Source organism: Suricata suricatta, chromosome 8, assembly GCF_006229205.1.
Source record: "Suricata suricatta isolate VVHF042 chromosome 8, meerkat_22Aug2017_6uvM2_HiC, whole genome shotgun sequence".
In the NCBI taxonomy this organism is placed as follows: Eukaryota; Metazoa; Chordata; class Mammalia; order Carnivora; family Herpestidae; genus Suricata; species Suricata suricatta.
In genome coordinates, this window is record NC_043707.1 from 132,249,018 (window position 1) to 132,269,181 (window position 20,164).

General features: G+C 55.4%; 1 protein-coding gene across 7 annotated transcripts in view; it reads right to left on the reverse strand.

The window, feature by feature from the left end:
- PRDM2 (PR/SET domain 2) overlaps positions 1-20,164 on the reverse strand; it is a 101,075-nt gene that overhangs the window by 9,790 nt on the left and 71,121 nt on the right. The window contains exons 8-9 of one of the 7 annotated variants that reach the window (XR_003911845.1): positions 18,016-18,771; positions 17,224-17,816 (exon numbers count right to left, since the gene is read on the reverse strand). The exons of 3 other annotated variants lie outside the window; for them this stretch is intronic. Coding sequence is in view for 3 of the 4 variants with exons in the window: in XM_029947825.1 (XP_029803685.1) it covers positions 17,774-17,816 (43 nt within the window). In the remaining variant the exon portion in view is untranslated. Of the gene's footprint in view, positions 1-17,223; positions 18,772-20,164 lie in introns of those variants that run through there. 3 more of the 7 variants (XM_029947825.1, XM_029947827.1, XM_029947826.1) reach the window with 3 other exon arrangements.

Below are 20,164 nucleotides of genomic sequence, written 5' to 3' on the forward strand. Positions count from 1 at the left end.
AGAGGGGGTCTGATGCCAGCGCAGGGCCAGGCCGGGGCCACCACGTTCTCATCCAGCCCCCAGTGGTGTCCAGGAGAGGAGACAGCTGGACACGTGGGTCCACACGCAAGAAACAAAACTGGTGAAACACGAGTGAAGGCCAGGCCCAGGAGAGGATTCCAAGGTGGAAGGTTCCAGTCCAACGACCCCTAGGACCTCTCAGGGTTGGCTGGTTTGTCTGGGGCGTCTCCACAGGCGAATGAGTAGTGGCGAAGGCACACAGCCTTCCTGGAGCCCGGGGAAGGGGACGGCACAGCCACACCCGGGCCGCTGTGGGACCTTCTAAGAACAGAGCATGCAGAGACCAGAAATGGAGTCAAGTACGACAACCAAACTTAAGGGGAAAAAATGGGCAAAGGCCGTCCAATCATTGAACGCAAAATTTGAAGACGCCCAGAGAACCCCAGAGCTGACAAATAGCAGGTGTCATCCATGAAGAGACCACGGCTACCGGCCAGACCGGGGACACGCGCTGCAGACTTGGTGCCCGCAGGTGAGGGAGCATGGCCCGGCCAAGGACTGCCCCCCACTCCCTGCAGAGTCGGGAGCCCAGCACCCCGCACCGCCTCCTGAGAACCTATTCAATTAGCCCCTCTCGGAGCTGCTCCCCCGGCCCCGGGGGTGAGCGGTCACCGTGGCTGAGCACATGTGAACAAGGCAGACAGAGCAGGGAACACAGGGACTCCACCGCAGGCCACCTCCTCATACAGAATAAATGAAGAGGCAGCGTGCCCGACGGCGGACCATGGAGAGAAGTAGAGCAGAGGTGAGAGTTCGGGGGTGCACGGCGGGCACAGGCGGGGCTGTGAGGCGGAGGGGGGACCTCATGAAACGTGTGCACCAACCCCGAAGGCGGTGGGCGGCAGATCTGCTTGACCACCTGGGCCTAACATGTTCCGGGTGGTGCGAACCGTCCGTGCAAAGGGCCTGAGGTGGAACTTGCCTGGAATGTCAGGAAAGTAGGGGCAGAAGGGAGGGTCCTGTGACCCGAGGGAGGTGGGAGCCAGGCTGTCCTTCCGGGCAGCAGACGGATGTGACCCGGCATGGCCAGTGTGTCGAGCGCAGGCTGTGGGATGACAAGAATGGAATCGGGGAGGTGGGGGAGGACAGTTAGGAAAGTGACCACCATCCTCTGGGCCAGACATGATGGCACTTTGGACAGTCTGGAAGGGGTGCAGGACAGGCTTTGCGGAGGACTGGATGCCGGGACAGGGAAGACACTGGAGTCTCAACCGGGGTCCAGAGCAGGACGGTCTGCCTTCAGCCAAGACGGGAAGATGGCAGAAGAGGCTTCGGGAAGAGATCGTTTGAAAAGGATTCAATCTGAAGTGTTTATTCAACCCAAGGGAGAGGTCAAGTGGGCGGCGGAAATGAAACTCATGAAGCTGGGGCTGGTCAGCATCCGGTGGGACCAGATGGCTCACGGAAGGGAAAGGGGACAGAGAAAGAAGCGCAGGGACCCGGGTCGGGATGGGGAGGGGCGAGCGGTGGTGTGGGGAAGCCCAAGACAGCGGTGGCAAGAGGGGCGAGCGTGTCAGGGAAGAGGGGGCGTTAAATGTCTACTGCCGCCAAAGGTCAAGGAGGCCACGATGGAGAGCCGTGGCCACATTCGGTGGCCTAGAGCCTGCTGGTAACCGTGGTAACAGCCTCCAGGGCACACGGTGGAGAAAAACCCCAAGTGAGTTCACGAGAGGGGGATCCAGAGAGCTCCCTCAAGGAGAGCTCGATCAAGGGGGGGCCAGCGGGTCGGGGTTGGTAGTGGAGGAGGCTTCAGGGCCTTCCAGTCCCCACAGGGGTCTTCCAGGCCCCCCCCCATCCCCCACCTGCGTGGACATGCTGAGTCGAGACCCCTTCCTCCCGCATGAGTCAGGAGGGACGCAGTCCCCAGAGCTGGTGAGGCCACACGGCGATCTACTACAACTCTCCATAAATTCTCGGTGTGTGATTCACTTGAAGTCACCGTCTCCTGTTTGGCACTCCTGCCAGAGGTGAAGGAGAGGCAAAGTGTGAGGGAGCCAGTGCTGAAAGCCCTGGAGGCTGAGAGACTTGCTAAGCGGCCTCCAGAAAATGCCTCCACCTCCGATCCAGAGCCATCCCACCTACACAACGAGTATGCGTCGAGCAAGAAAAACTAGGCAATGGTATCGCTTACTGAGCACCTACTATGTGCCAGGAGCTACTCTGGGTGCTTTATGGGAGCTCCTCAAATATTCCCAGCAGCCCTTGGGGCAGGGACAGGATGATCTGTGTGTTACAGAGGAGAAGACAGAGGTTCAGAGAGGAGCACGTCCAAACCATATTCTCTAAGCCAACTGGGGTGCAGCCAAACTCTGAATCCAGGACCATCGGCCCCAAAGCCTGGGTGCCCCTCCATGATGCAGCTCCTGTAGTGACGGGGACCAAAGAGCTCTTTTCAAAATTCCAAGAAGCCAAATGGAGTTAACCCTTTGCCCACAGGCCAGCCACCCACGAGGCCAGGAGTCAGGCTTCAGGCTGAACATATTAGCAGCCAGCTCTGAGAGCCACAGTGGAGATCTGTCTCCTCAACGTGTGGCCCGTGGGGCTTGTTAGAAACGCAGCTGCTCAGCCCCCCGCCCCCGCGACCTCCTGGGTCCGAGCCTGCATTTTAACAAGCTCCCTGGGGACCTGCACCTTGAAGCCTGGGTAGCGTGGGGCTGGCGGGCACCTTCAGCAGGGAGTCAAGTGCAGGCCACACGGTGGTAGGTGGCCATGCCTAAGAGGGGCCCGGCTCCAGAGCCTGGGAGAGGACAGTGGAGGTGGCCCTGGGGGGACAGGGGCATAGGTCTAAAACCACTGGCCTTCAGGTGGATGCAGGGGGGCTGGTGGGGGCCCGCAGCTAACCCTTAGGGGTGGGCAACGCCAGCCCGGCCCGCTCTGTGCTTGGATGGTGTTTTCACTTCCTAGTCCCTGTAACCAGGTGACAAGGGTTATTGTGCCCTTTCTCTGGCTAGGGAGACGGGCACAGAGAAGTTAAGTAACTTGGTTCGGGTCACACAGAGAGGTGGGAATAGATGGGAAAGGGGGAAGGAGGGAGGCAAGGAGGGAGGGAGCCAGGACGCACACAGATCTGATTCCAGAGCTGAAGTCAGCCTCTCGACACAGAGCCTCCTCCCCTCCCACCAGCCCCGAAGGAGGTCACGTGCCCGTGCCAGCCCCTGATTTGGCCGCCGTGCATCCCAAATACCAACTGTGACCCTGCTTTGCGTGGCTTTCACGCCAGGATCTGAGGTCTTCAGAGGCCATTAGTTCCCCAAACCTGAACTCCCAATACCCAGCTTGTGACAGCTCCCAGCGCAAGCCAGTCAACGCGAAGGCTGGCCCAGCCTGCGGGGACCTCAGCCAAAAGGGAGCTGCGTGCGGAGAGATCCCTGCCGTGGTGGCACCTCCTGCCCTGGCAAGACTCGCAGAGCGGCAGGGGCCCCCTCGGCCACGCCAAGCAGCCCTCCGCTCAGTGAGGACACGAGGCCAAGCGAGGAGGTCACTCTGGGTCACACAGCAGGGCGTTCCAGGGAAGCGGCGAGGGGACAGTAAAATGGGGAGGAAGGACAGCGTGCAGCCCCAGCAGACTGGGACTGGGAACAAGGAGCCGCAGGAGGCAGGGGACCCTGGGGCGAGACAACTCCAGCCCCGGAGGCTGGATCTGTGCTCCTGTCTCACCCATCCGTCTGCCACCAAGCCTGGCAAGAGAGGTGCCTGGACACTCCCTGAACAAGCAAGCGGCAGATCTCGATGCGTTCCAACCTCCAAACGCGCCCGTCCACATTGCTTGACAGCCCAACCGTCCCGGGGAGGAACTTCCCGGAAGGCCTCTCTCACTGCCAAGGCCCCACCCAAGCCGCGGGACCGGGTCCCACTTTCACGACAGTTCTGTGACCCCGACTCTGCAGGCATCACCCCTGCGGAAGACAGCCAACCGCCCCCGCCGAGCCCTCTCGGCCCCAGCAGGACAGACACCTGTCCCCGCACGGTGCTCCTGCCACCACCCAGCTCCAGCACGTCCCCCACGCCGCCCCCTATCCCCTCTCGATGCGCGAAAACAGACTGCTTTCCTCAACAGGAAACAGCTAAGACCAGGAAGGCGGCCGAGAGGAAATGCAAATGAATACGACCGTGTCCAGACAGAGGACTTGTCTGTGTCAAGAACACACACCCACACACACACAGCAGGTGCCAATGTCTTGGGACAGAAAGGCATTGATGGGCCTCCCCTGAGGGCTGGATGGAAAAGCTCCTTTAACATCAAAACTCTGTAAAGATGCAAAGACTTCGTTATTATGGCCATTCCGGCTTTGACAGTTGACTCAGGCCGAAGAAAAAGAGACGAGGTCAGTTCCGGGGACACATGCTTGCATGGTTTGGAGCCGTCAGGACTGAACGTCTCGTAAGCCCCGTGCGGCTCTGCGCTGGTCAACAGAGTTTCTAGATCTTGCTGTCTGGTGCCCCTCCCAGGACACTAATGATAAGAGGTGGCTCCCTTAGGGGAGGAAGCTTGGGGCGTTCAAGGGGTCCCTGTGCCACCCAGGTGTCCCACGCAGCTCGCGTCGGAGGTCTGGCAGCCCCGTATGACACGGGTACTGCTCCATCCGTGGCGTCCCACGGAAGGCACGCATGCTGTGTGTCGGAACGGGATGCAGGTCAGCAGCGAGGACGCGTCCCACGGCAAGGCCACCGTGGACGGTGGGCCTGGAGGCCTCATCCTCAGACGGTGGGGGGAGTCTGCTCGTGCACCTGCCCCGTCTCCCCGCACTGCCCTACCAGCCCCAGAGCCCTCCTCCTGTGCCCTGGCTGACTCAGACAGGCTGCAGCGGGCAGGGCTGGGATGGGTGGGCAGAGGACGCTGGCAGAGGCTGGAAGACTTGGGGCCCAGGCCAACCGACTCCGCCCTGGGCTGTCAGACCCACTCACTCTGCCAGGCTCCCTCCCTGCGGGGGGCAGAGCCCCGGCCCAGCCAGGTAACACGGAGGAGGCCCAGGGACTCCCAGCCGGGTACTGGCAGGCGCAGAATGAAAACCTTCCTTCTGCGTCTTCCGTGTAACCAGTATTTCCCAAACCAAGGGTGAGTAGAACTAGCATCCCCAGATGCCACCACACCACAGCGGTCACAGCCTGACCCTTTGCGAGCCCTTTACAAACCAGACGGGCATTGCTCCGTTTCACACACGAGGAACCGAGGCCCAGAGACGTTCGGCAGCTTGCCCAAGAACACGGCCCTGGCAAGAGGCAGACCTGGCATCCAAGCCTGAGCCATTCACCTCCAGAGCACAGGCTCCGGAAGCCAAACAGGTGCGTCCGTGCAGGACTGCTGAGCCTTTCATGTGCTCACAGGAGGTATAAATTCCCAGGAGGAGGACGCAGACTGTCATTTACTCCAAATTTATGTCCCCTATTGATCTGATAACTATCTACTGAGTGCCTGCTCTGGGCCAGAGTGGAGGCCAAGCAGACACGTCCTCTGAATGCACAACGAGAAGTTTGCAAGAGGATGGCTTTGATCCAGGCTAAGCCTCTGGGAGGGACGCCCCAACCCACCCCCCTCCCCCCGCAAATTTAGCCTCTTTGAACAGCAATTTTCTGAAATCAGCCATATGAAGAAGTACGTCCTGACTTCGGTTTGGTATAATCTGTGGCAGTCTCCAGCCCTGCACATGCCCATGTGCTGTCGTGGGTCCTCGTGGGAAGATGACCTTGACACTTGCTGAAGTGTGCCAGCCTTGCCCACGCACTCCACACATCCAGGCCTGCCAATGATTATCAGCACTGATCAAGCACCTATGATATACGGGGCCCTGTGCTTAGGCCCCGGGGACGCAGCACTAGACCAAACAGACCGGATCTCTGTCCTCACGGGGCACGTGTCCTAGCAAGGAAAGGTCATTATTTGCATGATACAGAAATACATGATGACAAAGTGTGGGAAACAGAGGCTACCAGAGCACGTAGAACACGGGAACTGACCACAGAAACACTGTGTGTGTGTGTGTGTGTGTGTGTGTGTGTGTGTGTGTGTGTGTGTGTGCGCGCGCGCACGCGCACATGCAGTTTCTGTTTACACTCTGAGACTTAGGTATTTCGGGATTTGCTTCTCTTTACCATGTTGCCTTTTGCTTAATGGGGGAGGGAGGAGGGAAGGCAGAGAGAGTGTAGACAGCATAACTTCCTTTAACCCCAGGAAGAAGAGATGGGACCCCCAGAAGAGGTGAAGGCCACTCTTTGGGGAAGGGGAGAGAACTGTCACTACCAGGGACAATTCCTCCTTTTGTACCTGGGTCTCAGGGAGTCCGCAAATCTGAAGAAGACTGGAGCTGGAAGCTCCCGGGGTCTCTACCCTGGGCTGTCCTCTGAACCGTGAACAATGGTCTTCAGCTCTTTACAGGCAGCAGATCCCGCGGACTGGGTGCAGCAGGCCAGGCCCTGTGTTTTCGGTGGGGTCTCGAGCGTGTCTTGCTGCAGGTCGTTTCCAGACAGAAGCAGCCCTGGGCAAAGGGCAGGAGGCCTGGGGATGCCTTCGATGGAGATGCCTCCCTGAGTACGTCCGGGGGCATCTCCACCTGCTGAGCGAGTCCAGACCCAGTCTGATCTCCGACGGCACAGAGGAAAAGCCCCGAGAGATACAGAGCAGAGACCGTCTCCTGGAGTCCAGGAGGGGGGCCTCCAGCACGCGAAGCCGCCTCTGAACCCAATGCCGCCGCCATCAGATGCCACCTAGGTCCCCCACATGCCCTCAGCCCTGAACACCTCCAAGGCTTCTTCCAAATCTCCCCAAGCCCTCAGCACTGGAGCGCCCCCCAGACTCCGCCTGGGGCGTCTCCTCTTTACCTACCCCCGCTTGCGTGGGGCCTTGCAATCTCGTGGGGTTGAATACCGTGCGTGCTCGGAGGACACCCAGATTTACCCTTCCAGCCGGGCCCTTCCCTCTGAACTTCTAGCTGAGAGCCTCTCAAACTTCATGTGCCCAAAAGCGAACACCCAGCGCACACGCACCCCACATGCCGGCTCTGATTTCAGTCTTTCATCACATCGCTTATTGACAAAAAATAAAAATCACCTGGACATGGATGCACAGGTGAAAAAAGCCCGTCCTCATCCTGGACGTCTCTCATCTGATCCCCATCCGATCCCCATCCGATCCTCCCTAAACCTGAGGCTCCACCTGCAAACCCCATCCACAGCGCCTCTGCTATTCACACCAGCACTGCCACCCTTCCGTCCGCCCATCACCGCTCCTGAGCTGGGTTACCACACTCGATTCCTACTCTAATTTCTACCCTTGGCTCTTTCCATTCAGTCTATCCTCACCAAATCAACAAAGGAGATTCTATTAAACGGCATGGCATCCCATATTACCCCTCCCCTCAAAGCCCTCCAATGCCTTCCACTCACTCAGAGTACAAGAAAAGTCTTTACTTACAATGGCTGCAATGGCCCCCAGTGACCCTGCCCCCGACCTCATCTCCTATTCCTCTCCCCTCCCTTGTTCCCCTTCAGCCAAGCGGGCTTCCCCAGCGGTCCCTGAGCACGCCAAGGATGTTTCTACCTCAGGACCTTTGCACTTGCTATTCCTTCTGCCGAGGGTTTTTCCTCTCCAGGTCCCACGCTTGCGTCCTCACTTCCAAGTCTTTGCTTCAAGGTCCCCCTTTCAGCCAGACTCTCTCTGACCCTCACATTTTCAATGGTCGCCCCCATTCCGACTCCAGATCTCCCTAACCGCCCCCTTCCCTGTTTCACTTCCCTCCACACCATTCACCACCTGGCATTCTGTGTAGCTCCTTGCTCCTTCACACTGTCTCCCCACCGGAACGTTGTGTCCTTCACCACTACACCCTCAGCAGCAGCCGGCACGCTACCCCGGGCGCTGGCCCTGCACCCACTCAACGGACGGGTAAAGGAAGGGACGCACGGAGGCCGAAGACCTCCGCTGTCCTTCCTGCCTAAATGACACCCGTAGTCACCTGTGACTTCCAGTTACTATTTAAAGCGGGGCAGGCAGGGGCACCTGGGCAGCTCAGTCGGATAAGTGTCCGAATCTTGGTTTTGGCTCAGGTCATGATCTCACAGTTGCTGAGTTCAAGCCCCGCTACGGGCTCCACACTGACAGCGCAAAGCCTGCTTGGGATCCTCCCTCCCGCTCTCTTTCTCTCCGCCCCTCCCCCAGGTTTGCTCGATATTTAAAAAATTAATTAATTAATTAAATCAAGTGGAGCAAAGAATTTAAGTGACTTATAAAAACAATCTGAGTGCAAAATCCTCCTTTGCCTTCAGGCAAATTTTTAGTGGTTTTTCACCCACACCTAATTGAATGGTAAGTTTTTAAGCAAATTACTGTGAGCCTTCAGAAGCATCCGACTTGTTTTTCATAAACGACTCTATGCTCGTTATTTTGTTGGTCTGGATACTATTTAACCGCGTTGTACGGGCACAATCACAGACACACGCAGCACAAACAGGCTTGGGAACAAATACAACGGACTTCTGGCAGCGTTTAACTTGACGTCTGGGGACGCAAGTGCGTGCGCGCTCCCCGCGGGGGTGTCAGGAGGCGCTCCAGAGGGAGCGCGGGGCATCTGTCACCAGGGAGGGTGACCGAACGGAAAAACCCACAGCTTCAACTGTCTTTCACTGTCTCCACCGCTGGAATTGTAACAAAAGTTCTGAGAGAGGCGCTCCGGAAGACGACCATGCACTATTCCTTAGGCACTATTGGCTTGCACTTAGCACTAAATAGAGCCTCTGTTCAAACATAAAAGTTGGGCATCCGGCCAAAAGAAAACTACTCTGTCTGGGGCCGAAGGCACGTCCCCTAGCAGCACCCCTTTGCCAAGGAAGCCTGCGCACACGTTGCTGGGACCGGGACGTCTATGTCACTCTCCCCACAAATCGTTTCTCCAACGCACGTGTTTTCAGGAGCTTGAAAGGGGAAAAAAAGCAGTCCACGTGTGTCTGTTACCCCTAACACTCTATCACAAGGTCGCTTGCCCAGCAGCGTCACTTACCAGCAAAGAACCAAGAGCCGTGAGCAATTTTAACCAGTAAGCAAACCAAGCTAAAAACCCATGTTCTGCTATTAGCGCGCCTGGCCCACCGGGAGGTTCTCGGGTGTTCTCAGGGCCCGCCCACCACCTCTGTTTGTGCACCGTTAACAGGACGGCTAGCTAGCTGCCTCAGTCATCGACCACTGACAGAAGCGTCTGGGGACCCGGGGGGGGGGGGGGGGGGGGGGGGGAGGCAGACAAGATCCATAAAGGATGAAAAAGGAGGTGGTGAGGAGTACATCCTTCTCAAAAGACCTTCAGGACGCTGTGCACCTAAATTCTGAGGACAGACAGACACAACCAAGTATTAACGGATGCTTACGCCTTGAGCCCTCCGGGAAAGGCGAAATTAGGTCTAGTGCCGTTCTTTTTTTTTAATTTATTTTAATGTTTATTTATTACTGAGAGAGAAACAGAGCATGAGTGGGGTATGGGCAGAGAGAGAGAGGGACACACAGAATCAGAAGCAGGCTCTGGGCTCCCAGCTGTCAGCACAGAGCCCAACGCGGGGCTCCAGCCCACGAACCGTGAGATCATGACTTGAGCCAAAGGTGGACGCTCAACCGCTTAATCGACTGAGCCCCGCAAGCACGCCAGCGCTCTTCTTAAAAGCAGGCAAGTGGCAAACGGGTGAGACCACAGACATCCCTTCCTGCCATGGGGGAGGGGGAGGACCCCAGGCACTCAGCCTGGCCCTTTCCCTGAGCGTAACCCCACCTCCGAAGCAAGGCTGTGCACACCCCAAGCAGGCCCTCCCCATGCACCTCTGGAAACCTACTGTCCAGCCGTGGCTTGGGAAGGCTCGCCAATAGAAAGACAAGGGATAAAAGAGGACGCTGGGGAGCAGGCAAGGTTTGACCCTCTGAACCAGTCAATCCCCAGATGGGGGTGGGGGGAGGGCAGGGTGTCACGCCAGGCCTGCAGTGGAAACCACTCGGTCCCGTCTCCCAAGCACAGGCACAACGCACTGGGACCGGGAGGGCCAGGGCCTGTGCCCACCCGCACCAGGTCTTAGCATCATGGGCAGCTACAGACTAAGAAGCCACTCCCCTTGCTGCCATTGAAGGCAGAGCGGTTGTCAGGGGCTTCACTCTCAGATCCGTGGGTAGGGGTGGGCAGGAGAACAGGACTCAAGATGGAGATGAAGCCACACGGCTGTGGTGTCGGGCAAAGTGCCGTTTGGAAAACGGGAGAACCACAGAAGTACTGACTGCCCAGACTTGACGCGATGACTACAGGGGAGGATCCACGGGAAGCCCTGGGAACAGCAGCTAGCAAGCACTTCAAATGATCAGCAATCAGGAGTGCCTGGGTGGCTCAGTCATTAAGCCTCTGACTTCGGCTCAGGTCAGATCTCATGTTTGTGGGTTCGAGCCCTGCATCAGGCTCTGTGCTGACAGCTAGCTCAGAGCCTGGAGCCTGCTTCCGGTTCTGTGTCTCCTTTTCTCTCTGCCCCTCCTCCTCTCATGCTCTGTCTCTCTCTGTATCAAAAATAAATAAAACATTAAAAAAAGGGTTTTTTTTAAATGATCAGCGATCACCCTTCTGCTAGCATCTCGGTGGGCTGGCGTTCCTTGGTTAGGTTTTCGTGACTTTACAGAGCTAACCACGGTTTTCTTCTGTGCCTGGCTCTTAAAACCTGCCATTTGGGCCTTGAAATTCAAAACCAAAAGAGAGCGTGTGGAGAGGCGGTGACAAAATGAGTCACCCTCGTCCTCACCCGGACTTGAAAACGGTTTTCAAGTTTTATGGCTCCTTCTCTTTACTTGTGACGGGTGGGAGTGTGCGGCAGACGCTCCGCAGAGCGTCCCCACCACCTGACAGCTCTGTCCCTGTGCGTGGGCAGAGGCAGGGGACCAGGAGGGAATGTTCCAGCTGCCTGTGTGTCATAATGTCTCCTACGTGTCAAAGCAAGTCGGCTTAGAGCACCAGCCGCAACTTTCCGTCAGATCCCCAGGGAAGTTCGAGAAGGCATCTTTCAGGAAGAGCCGTAGCTGCTAACGTGACCGAGGCACGTGGCCACGGCAGGCGGCACCTGTGGTCGGCACAGCCCTGCCTGCTGTCTTCACAACCATCCTCGGTCCTCAGACCGTTATTTGCGGTCAGATCATTATTGCCATTTCGCGGAAGAGAAAAGCGGGGCTCAGAGAGGTTAAGTAACTTGCCCGAGGTTACAGAGCCGGTGAGTAAGAAAGCCAGGATTCAAGGATTTTGTTCAGTCACCAAGTGTTTATTGAGGGGCTGCTGCCTGCCAGGCACTGTCACAGGTGCTGGCAAAGCGGCAGTGAACACAAAGGTCCCTCCTCCGGGGCAGAATGCTCACTGTAGGAAGGCAGACGTTTAGTAAACAAATGTGACAAACCGGTAACAGGTAAGAGCACACGGAGGAGTTAACGTGGCCCCCCAAGACCAGGAGGGCAGAGTAAGGAGATGGAGAAGACCAAAGGCAGGATTGCCAACTGGATAGTCAGGGAAGGCTTCTTGGAGGAGACAGCTTCTCAGCAGCTCCAGGTCCAGAGCCAATCAACACCCTTACCCACATTTACATGCTGCTGCCTGTCATGAAGTCACAGCATATCCTGAAAACCAGGCCAAGGCTGGCCCGCACCCACCATCCCTCGTGGAAGGCCAGAGCCGTCAGAAAGTCCCAAGCCTTGAATTCCATTCGCATGCGGTCATGGCTGGCCACCCTGGTCTCCAGGGAGGCCAGGGCACTGAGGGTTCCCCAGCACCCCCACCCTCTCGGTGCGCCCCGATGGAGGGAAGGGGCCCGGCCTGGAGGGCCTCAGGAGCGTTTGTAACATCCTGAAACACTTTCCAATCTCCCCAAAGGTGGGGAACTGTCTTTTCTGGGGAAACCTATGTAAACTGAGGTCTGTCAGTTGCCATGAAGGAATCCTCGCTCTTTCTCGGCCTTGAAAAGCACGAGCGGTTTCATCAGGGGCTCCTTCCAAGAGTCCGTCAGGGACCATCATCTCTCAGATGCCACCCCTTCCTCGGTGGGGCGGGTCTTCGGGGTGGGGTCAGCCACAGAGAGGGCTCACCTCCACCCCCACCCCCAGACCACGGCCCGTGTCCTGAGCACACAGCCGACCCCCTTCGATACAGCCACCTGCAGGTGGGGCGGCCACGGCTCAGCCAGCAGCGTGGCCTGCCTCGGGGGCCCAGCGGTTCCCAGGGGAACTGAGCCCCAGATCGCGAGGGTTCAAGGCCAATGTTTATGCCCACGGTGCTACACAGCCTCTCCAACAAACGCCCCCTCTGGGCAATGACATCAGCACCAGTCATCTGGGAGACACATAGCTGTGCAAAACCTGGGAGGGGCGGGGGCTCGGGCAGCGTCACTGCAGTTAGGGGCATGGAATCAAAGGGCCTGTCTGCGGACTGCACTGAGCGCTACAGCTGTGGGACACAATCCCAGCGATCCCAGTGATGGTGACCCTCAGACGCGGTCCATTTCTCGGTGAATGGACAGGCCACCTCCCTCGGGTGGCGGGGGAGCGTCAGAGCAGCCGAGCACTGCGGGGCACTCCGAACAGGGTCCGGCACGCACGTTCGGCCCGGAGCTACACCCCAGGGCCCTCTCGGGGCCCAGCACCCAGGCAGCGTCTATCATCAGACCTGCAGCCCGACACCCCCGTGACCCAGACTGGCCATGAAAAGGCATTTTCTGAACGGCTGGCCAACTGCAACCCTCCCGGAGAACGTGCCGAAATTCACAAGTCCAATAATAGCTTCGGTAATGGAAGCCACAGGAAAACGTTCCTGAACTCGAGCTGGGCTGGCAAGGTTTGGACGGGATTATAAAAAGCCAGTGAGAGCTGAATGTTACTGCAAGGAAAATCGAATCCATGTGAGTCTCAAATAACCTCATTCCAACAGAGAATGTTAAGATCGTGTATGTGGGGGCAATTATTAAAGACAACAAACGCAATGATCTCAGGCTGAAATTCTTCTTTCTAAACTAGAAAACAAACTGCCCCAACTGCAGCCTGAGGCCTGCATCCCCTCTTACTGACTTACCTGTACATCACACACCAGGTGTTTTCTTTAGTGATTCCTGTGTAAAGTGTATGTTTAGATTTAACGCTAAGACTCGGGAGTTATCCAAACAGAATCCCAGATTCTAACGCAGGTGCCTGTCGGAACGCGGATACGGAAACATGCTGTGTCCTGACTCGGGGCACAAACCCGCCGCAGCGGCCCCTCCTTCCCGAGACCCCGCCCCCCGCACCGGGCAGTTTCTCGGTGCGGCTTTCCTGCGGCGGGTGGCGAGTGGCCACAGGAAGGCACACTCAGGCACTAACTCCTTCCACACGACATTTGTGTTTCCTGGAACATCTGCCTGAATTTTGGGTCACTTTCTACGCGAGGCAGAAGAGAGTGGCACGGGCAAATGCTCTTATCCCAACAGTTGAAGTTCACTCTTCTAGAAATATTTCCAAAACCCTTGACGTGGCTCTTGACAGCATGTAATTTTTCAATGGCAAGTAATTGAATGCACTGTCTTGACGGCTTTTCCCAATTCCTGTTCTTAATCCAGAAGGTAAACAAAACCTGCACATACCCTCCAGGCTCTAATCCTCCGCTTCCGAAGTAACTATCCGCAGAAAGTTACGAACACCCCTTTCTTTTGCACTCTTTGCCGGGGTGAAAGGCAAGCCTGGGTCAACCTCGATCCTTCTGGGCTAATGCCCAACAGGTCAAGGTGCTCACGTGGCATTTGAGGCAGGCTCCTGATGAGCCCCGGGGCCCCTTCTTTAGAACCACCTTCAAAATCAAAGGCTGTTACTGTAGCGAGCTTGGCTTCTATTACGCAGATTTTTCATGAGTAAGCAGACTGACCTACAAAGGCAGATGGCTGAAAGGCCCCGGGCAGGGAGAGGCCTAGCGCACGGTAGGCGTGATGCTGGGCACGGGTCTCCCAGGGACAGCCCCTGCCTGTCTGCAGTCCCGCTGCGTGGGAAGTCTCCGACCCACAGTGATGATTCTACTTGTTCACAAAGCCAGAAAGGCCTTAGAGAGAGCATCAAGGCCTACATTTAGAGGAAATGCAACTTAGGAAACTATAAAAATGATCAACAGGATGGCGTAGCATGGAGGCAGTTCGAATCCCAACTTGCCACTTGAGAGCGAGTGGTGTGGTCTCGGAACAAAATCACTCCCCCGGGGTCTGTTTCCCCAACTGCACGTGATTCCCATTTCACGGTGCTGTTGTCAAGTCTGAAAGACGCTTATCACAGTCCCTCACGCACAGAAAGCACTAGAAAGCTGTCCAGTTCACGAGGCTCATCAGGTTGTTCCCAAACCCGCTTGGGAAAGGAAGCAAGCACAAGCCTGGGAAGGTGGGGTTGCACCACATGGCTGGAGACCGGGAAGGGGGTGCACGGTGGGGGACCTGGGCGGTCCCCAATAGGTGACCGGCCCACAGAGCCCCAACAGATGGGCCGATGAACCCTGTTACATTTCTCTTTGTCACACCCGCTCAAACCTCTTTTATTCCATCCCTTCTCTGACAGCTTTCATTTTGTCTAAAAAAGAATTTTAACAGTAACATGGAAGCCATCATGCCTACCAGTTGGATCTCGCTCCTACTATGTATTTTTTTTTTAATCTCCTAGCACAGAGTAAAGGTCCTGCATCTTGTAGGCAAGCTCTCACAAAAAGGTCAAGAGGCACCAGGAGGGAGGGACCCAACGGGCCGTGACCCTGGAATACTGGCTGAGAAAAGAATTGCACACCCAGCGACCTTGCTCTTCCCCGGGAGGCTAATCTCTTCTTTCCGTGAACTACATGTGTGTTTCCACAGCCCGGCCCAGGGCTCAAGACTAGCCCTTTACCCCCACCTCCCAGGTGACCCCGCCTACTCCACCACCTTCAGAAACAGTGGAAAAGACAAGACAGAACTCGGACCTCGGACGGCAACACCCCAGTGCTCAGGCAATGAAGGGCTACACGGACATTACCATGAAGGCTGAGAAGCGCTACACGGGAGCGCAGGGCTGTGGCCCCTCGGGTCCCGACAGGCTGCCGGCCCCTGCCATGTCTCCTCCAGCCCTCCCACCTCAGGGCAATCTGCTCCCTCTCTACGCTCCAGAACACGCTCCTCGGGGGTGTCTGAAGGAGGAGATCCCGAAGTGGGAGCGGCGAGGCTGGCACTGGCCGGCAGGGAAGAAGCCCCAGGCTACTGGGTCCCCTAAAAAATGACAAATGGCAAACCACTTCATCTCACCATCAGCCTGGTCTTTAAATGTGGCTTTGGTTGGGGCGCCTGGGTGACTCAGTTAAGCGTCTGACTTCGGCTCAGGTCAGGATCTCACGATTCACGAGTTCGAGCCCCGCGTCGGGCTCTGTGCTGACAGCTTGGAGCCTGGAGCCTGCTTCGGATTCTGTCTCCCTCTCTCTGCCCCTCCCCCGCTCATACTCTCTCAAAAATAAGACATTTAAAGAAAAAATTTTTCATAGAGCAATGGGGCCATGGCATCCAAGTCGGCCTTTCTCTCCACGACCTGCACTCCACTCCACTCTCAAGGTGAACGTTCATACTTTTTTTATGGATAGGTCTAGCCATTCGAAAGTTTGGTATCAAATCAGAATCCACCCAAGTACCAAATGCAGTAAATGAGCTACAGTAGAGTCGCTTTCACAAAGTACGAAGACTGCAGCCACCTAGATACCCATCCTCAGATAGGAAGTTAGAGGGATGTTCTCGAGCACCCAGCCTTCGGAAAACTGTGACAAAGTGGCACTCTCAACGGGAAGTATAAACAGGGGAGACCACCCAACAAATGTTAAGTTCCACAAGGGCCAGGATTTTCATCCACTGAGGTCACCAGGGACCTCAACAGGGCCAGGTATGCAGCGGGTGCTCAGTAAGTTAATGTCAGTCTGTGGAACATCTTCGGAGAAAGCACCTGCAGCAGCCCCGTTAGAACCGCCAGCCGGGGTAGGGTTTGTAATCGCAGCGAGAGCAGACACAGAAGGCTTCAATTACTGGCCTTTTGAGTTTTTTAAAACGTTGCCCTCCATGAAGAGTGAAAGCAACCAGACTCGGGCAGCTTGTTGCTGGCGGGGTGGGAGGTACAGGGCATCCTGAGGACTCACTGCTGGCCGCGCCCGGGTCAGTCCCAAGGACGCAGACCTGGTCCTGCTCTCAGTCTGGGGAGGTGGTCTGGGGGCATCCATACCCACTGAAACAAGACCTCCTCTGGGCAGAAAACTGAGACCATCTAACCCGTCCCCCGCTTTGGCACACTGGGAACCTGCCCGAGGCTAAGCCACCGATGGCGGGGACACACAGGCCACCCGCTGGATGCCCATCCACTGGCACATGGAGGGATGGATGAACGCGGGCGCGCGGGCCGTGATGGAAAACCCACGTCTCCTTCCCAGGGCAGTGCTTGATCTCACGAGGCTCAACTCCTCAACAGGGCACTGGGCAAGTTCAGCGCTCAGTGTAGCAGAACCTTTAAAACAAGGGGTCCCGACAGCTACTCTGAAACTCCCATCAGCACCACTCTCCTCTGCACGTGCCTCCTCCCCCCTGGGTTTTTGCAACCTGGGCGCATCCTAAGCCAGAGGTGGGCCCGGCTGGCCAAGGGAGGCTGCTCACACCTGCAGCTTCACTGCCTTTCCGTGAGATGCAAGAACACAGACACAGGAAGAAAGTAAGGAACGGCAGGTGCTACCGCGGAGGGCTTTATGGAACTGCTTATGTTCAATCGTTTTTAATTAAAAAAAAAAAAAAAACAGCAATTCCATAGAAGTGAATTACAAATGTACAGCTTGTTTCATTCTTCCAGGGATTCAGAAAAATAAAAACCCCCAAACTAGAATGAACAGTCGCCAAGTGGAGAGGAGGCGGAGACCCCACGCAGGAAATTCTTTATTTCCGTCTTGGCAACAGGAGTTCACAAGGTAGTTCTCGGCACCCTGGTCCCGACTATGCGTCTACCCTCTGGACGGTAGTGAGTAGGTTAACACTCAGCAACTGCCAAGCCCCAGCAAGGGGGGAGAGGTGGCCAGGGTGGCCCGTGTCCCCACAGGCGCAGCCCCCACAGGCACAGCCCCCACCGGCCCCGCCCCCTGCCTCCGCCCTTACTGCCCCAAGGATATACAAAAGCAGTCCTTTGAGGAGGGTTTAGAAAGTGGTTTTATTGGTTACAATGATATAAAATGTATCACTTGAATTCCCTCTAGTTATGAAGTGCTTGCTAGCAATAGCATAAACACTCTTTATACAGCTGACAAGCTCCATGATTTATTTCACGCCAGAAGGGGAAATATAGCAAATGGCACTCCCGTCTGTGATGAACTTCTCTCTCTTTCCCTCTCTCTCAAGGCTACATCGGTTAAAAACAATGGACAACCCCTTTTGTATGTCAAATGGTAAATTTTAATGTTTTTCGTTAGAATCGTCTTTCATATCACTCTCCAACAAGAACAATTAAGATAACTCACAGCGAACGTCAATACAGGAACACTCTCCAGATTAACAACGCACACAGAAATGTGAAACGTAAATCACATACGGTACAATTGAAGTGTCCAAAACAATTTAAATAATTTTAAATATTTTATTTTTAAACTGCTACAAATGCTTTACACAACATTTCCACACAAAGTCCCCATAACAGACATGTAACAGAACGGGAACGGCTGTGAGAGGGCTGAAGCGGCACAAGTCACCGAGCAAGCATCGAGCCACCCGTTCTCAGAGGTAGATTACTGTTAAAGTTGAGAACAAAGAAAACAACATGAATAAAACCAAGCCATTTCCCACCAGCTCAGTCATTAAGAAGGGAAGGCATATGACGCACGGAGAAACGACCCTTAACACACTCTGGAAGAGGCCCATGTGGGGGGGTTTTGCTCTCTTTGAGAGACGGAAGTGTAAAACCTGGCACGTAAATTCATTTGTACTTACGTGTGGATATGCACCGAGGGAGGCCTGCGGTGCATCCCGGGCACAGACATATTGCTACACAGTCTCCGAGAACACGATGGTTATGAATCAGTGCCACACAATCATCTGAGAGGACAATGCCCATTTGGATATATAAACGTGACCCTGGAAAAAGCCTTTAAAAAAGTCCATATCCAATCTGGATCTGGCTTCCTCTCCATTATGCTGGCAATCTGCTCGGGATATATACGTAAGAAAAGAAAAAACAGAACAAACAAGCTGAGAGACGCTAAGTGCCTCTCTGTACGTAACTCATTTAAAGAAAGGCATCAAGAGCTGGTGTGTGACCAAAACATTTCAGAATGAGTGCATCAGAATTTATCATCCCTGAAATCTATAACCACCACTCCTAAAACAGAACTTGCTTTGCAAGGTAGAAAGTTCAAATCATTCCTTTCTCTGCCATGTGCTGCACTTAGACCTGAGCCCCCTGGGGCCATGGTGACATGTCCTCCTCCTTGTGTCCCCGTCACCCAGGAGCCAGCACACGCGGTGCGCTCCGGCAAAGCAGCAGAGACCCTGACCCTAGCCCGGGCGACAAGAAGCCTGCCGACACGCAGTCATGCATTAGGATTTTTGAGACCATTTCAACGAGTCTTGCAAGCTTGGGAGATTTCGTAACCTTGGCCGTGGTGCTTATCCTAAGTTGAGCGCGCGGTATCTTTATTTAGTCAAGTAAAGTCTGTTTTGTTTGGGGGGTTTTTCTATAGGAAGTTCCTAGAAAACAAGAAAACTGAAGATAAACGGCAATGCAGCAGAACCTTGGATGAACTGAGGCAGGTTAAAGGAAAGATGGGCAGACCATTCATCAACAGACGTTACCATGACAACGAGAACGCCTCTGAAGGTCCATGGGAACTGGGTAGCCTACTCACAAGAGGCTGGGAGGGACCTCAAGCGAGTCTCCTTGGAGTGGCGCATGGCAGAGATGGGCATGTGAACAATTAACATCACTGTATTTTTTTAAATCAATTCATGGCAAATGGGAAAGCTTGGTCTGTTATCTCATTTTGCTTCTGCACCCTGTAGTGTTCAAAGGGAACATAGTATTTCTTAGAAGTTGCTTTAAAAGGAGCATTAAAAAGGTAAAGACACCTTGAAATTTACAAAGACCAAAGATGGATAAGAGGATTGAGAATGAATGAATCTCCTTGTCCTTCTGTCTCTCACCAGGTGGAAATGAGCCCTCAGCAACAGATCGATCTTCAGTCCCAAAGGACGCAGGTGGGTTGGGGCTGCTAACGGAGAAAGGTGGGACCAAGGCAGGGTCCGCTAGGGTGAAAGGTGTAACGGGACAACCTACAGATGGGTGGCCCGCCTGGCGTCCTCTGCTGCTCTGTCCTCAGAGGGGGATTCGGAACAGGTCTTTTTTACACCCTGACCGGCGCCATGTCTTGTGCTCCAGGGAACGACCAGCTGGCAAATTCAGCTGAGCCCTCAGCACTAAGTGGGAAACTGACTGCACTCACAAGGCTCGAAAACCTGTGCAACCCCCAACTGGCATTCAAATGTGCACCGCCTGTGTGCCAGAGCCTAGCTCTTCGTCAGTCTGTTCTAGCGAAACACACAGGCAAAGGATGCGCTGCCGGCCGCAAGTCAGGCCTTGACTACGCCAGGGGCTAACGCTGGAAACACAGCCAGAGCGGTATTTCTAAACATGTGCTGTGAAACCATCCCTGAATAAAGTTTATAAGCAGAAACACATGGAGAAAGGACAGGCTACAGTTTAAATAACTCCTTTCCAGTGTAATACGTCCAACATGGATGGAGGAGGAGGCTGGCTATCCAAGAGCCCCGGGCTGGACAGGGATGGCCCACCAGCTTCCCCAGGCCGGAGCTCGGGAGTCCCGGGCTCATACCAAATGCACTGGTATGTCAGGAAGACAACAATAAGCTCCCTGGAGAAACGCCCACTCTCGTGTCCAGGTAGGTTAAGTACGACGTCCTACTGAACATCTGCTTACTTCCCAAAAGCACTTCCCAAATTTCTGGTCACTTGTCAGCAGCCCCCTGTGTGAGACACGCGTCCTTCCGATGAGCCCACAGCACGGCTCCAGCGACTCCTGCAAACGGGGGCCGCCCCCAGAGGAGGCCTGTCGCTACCATCAAC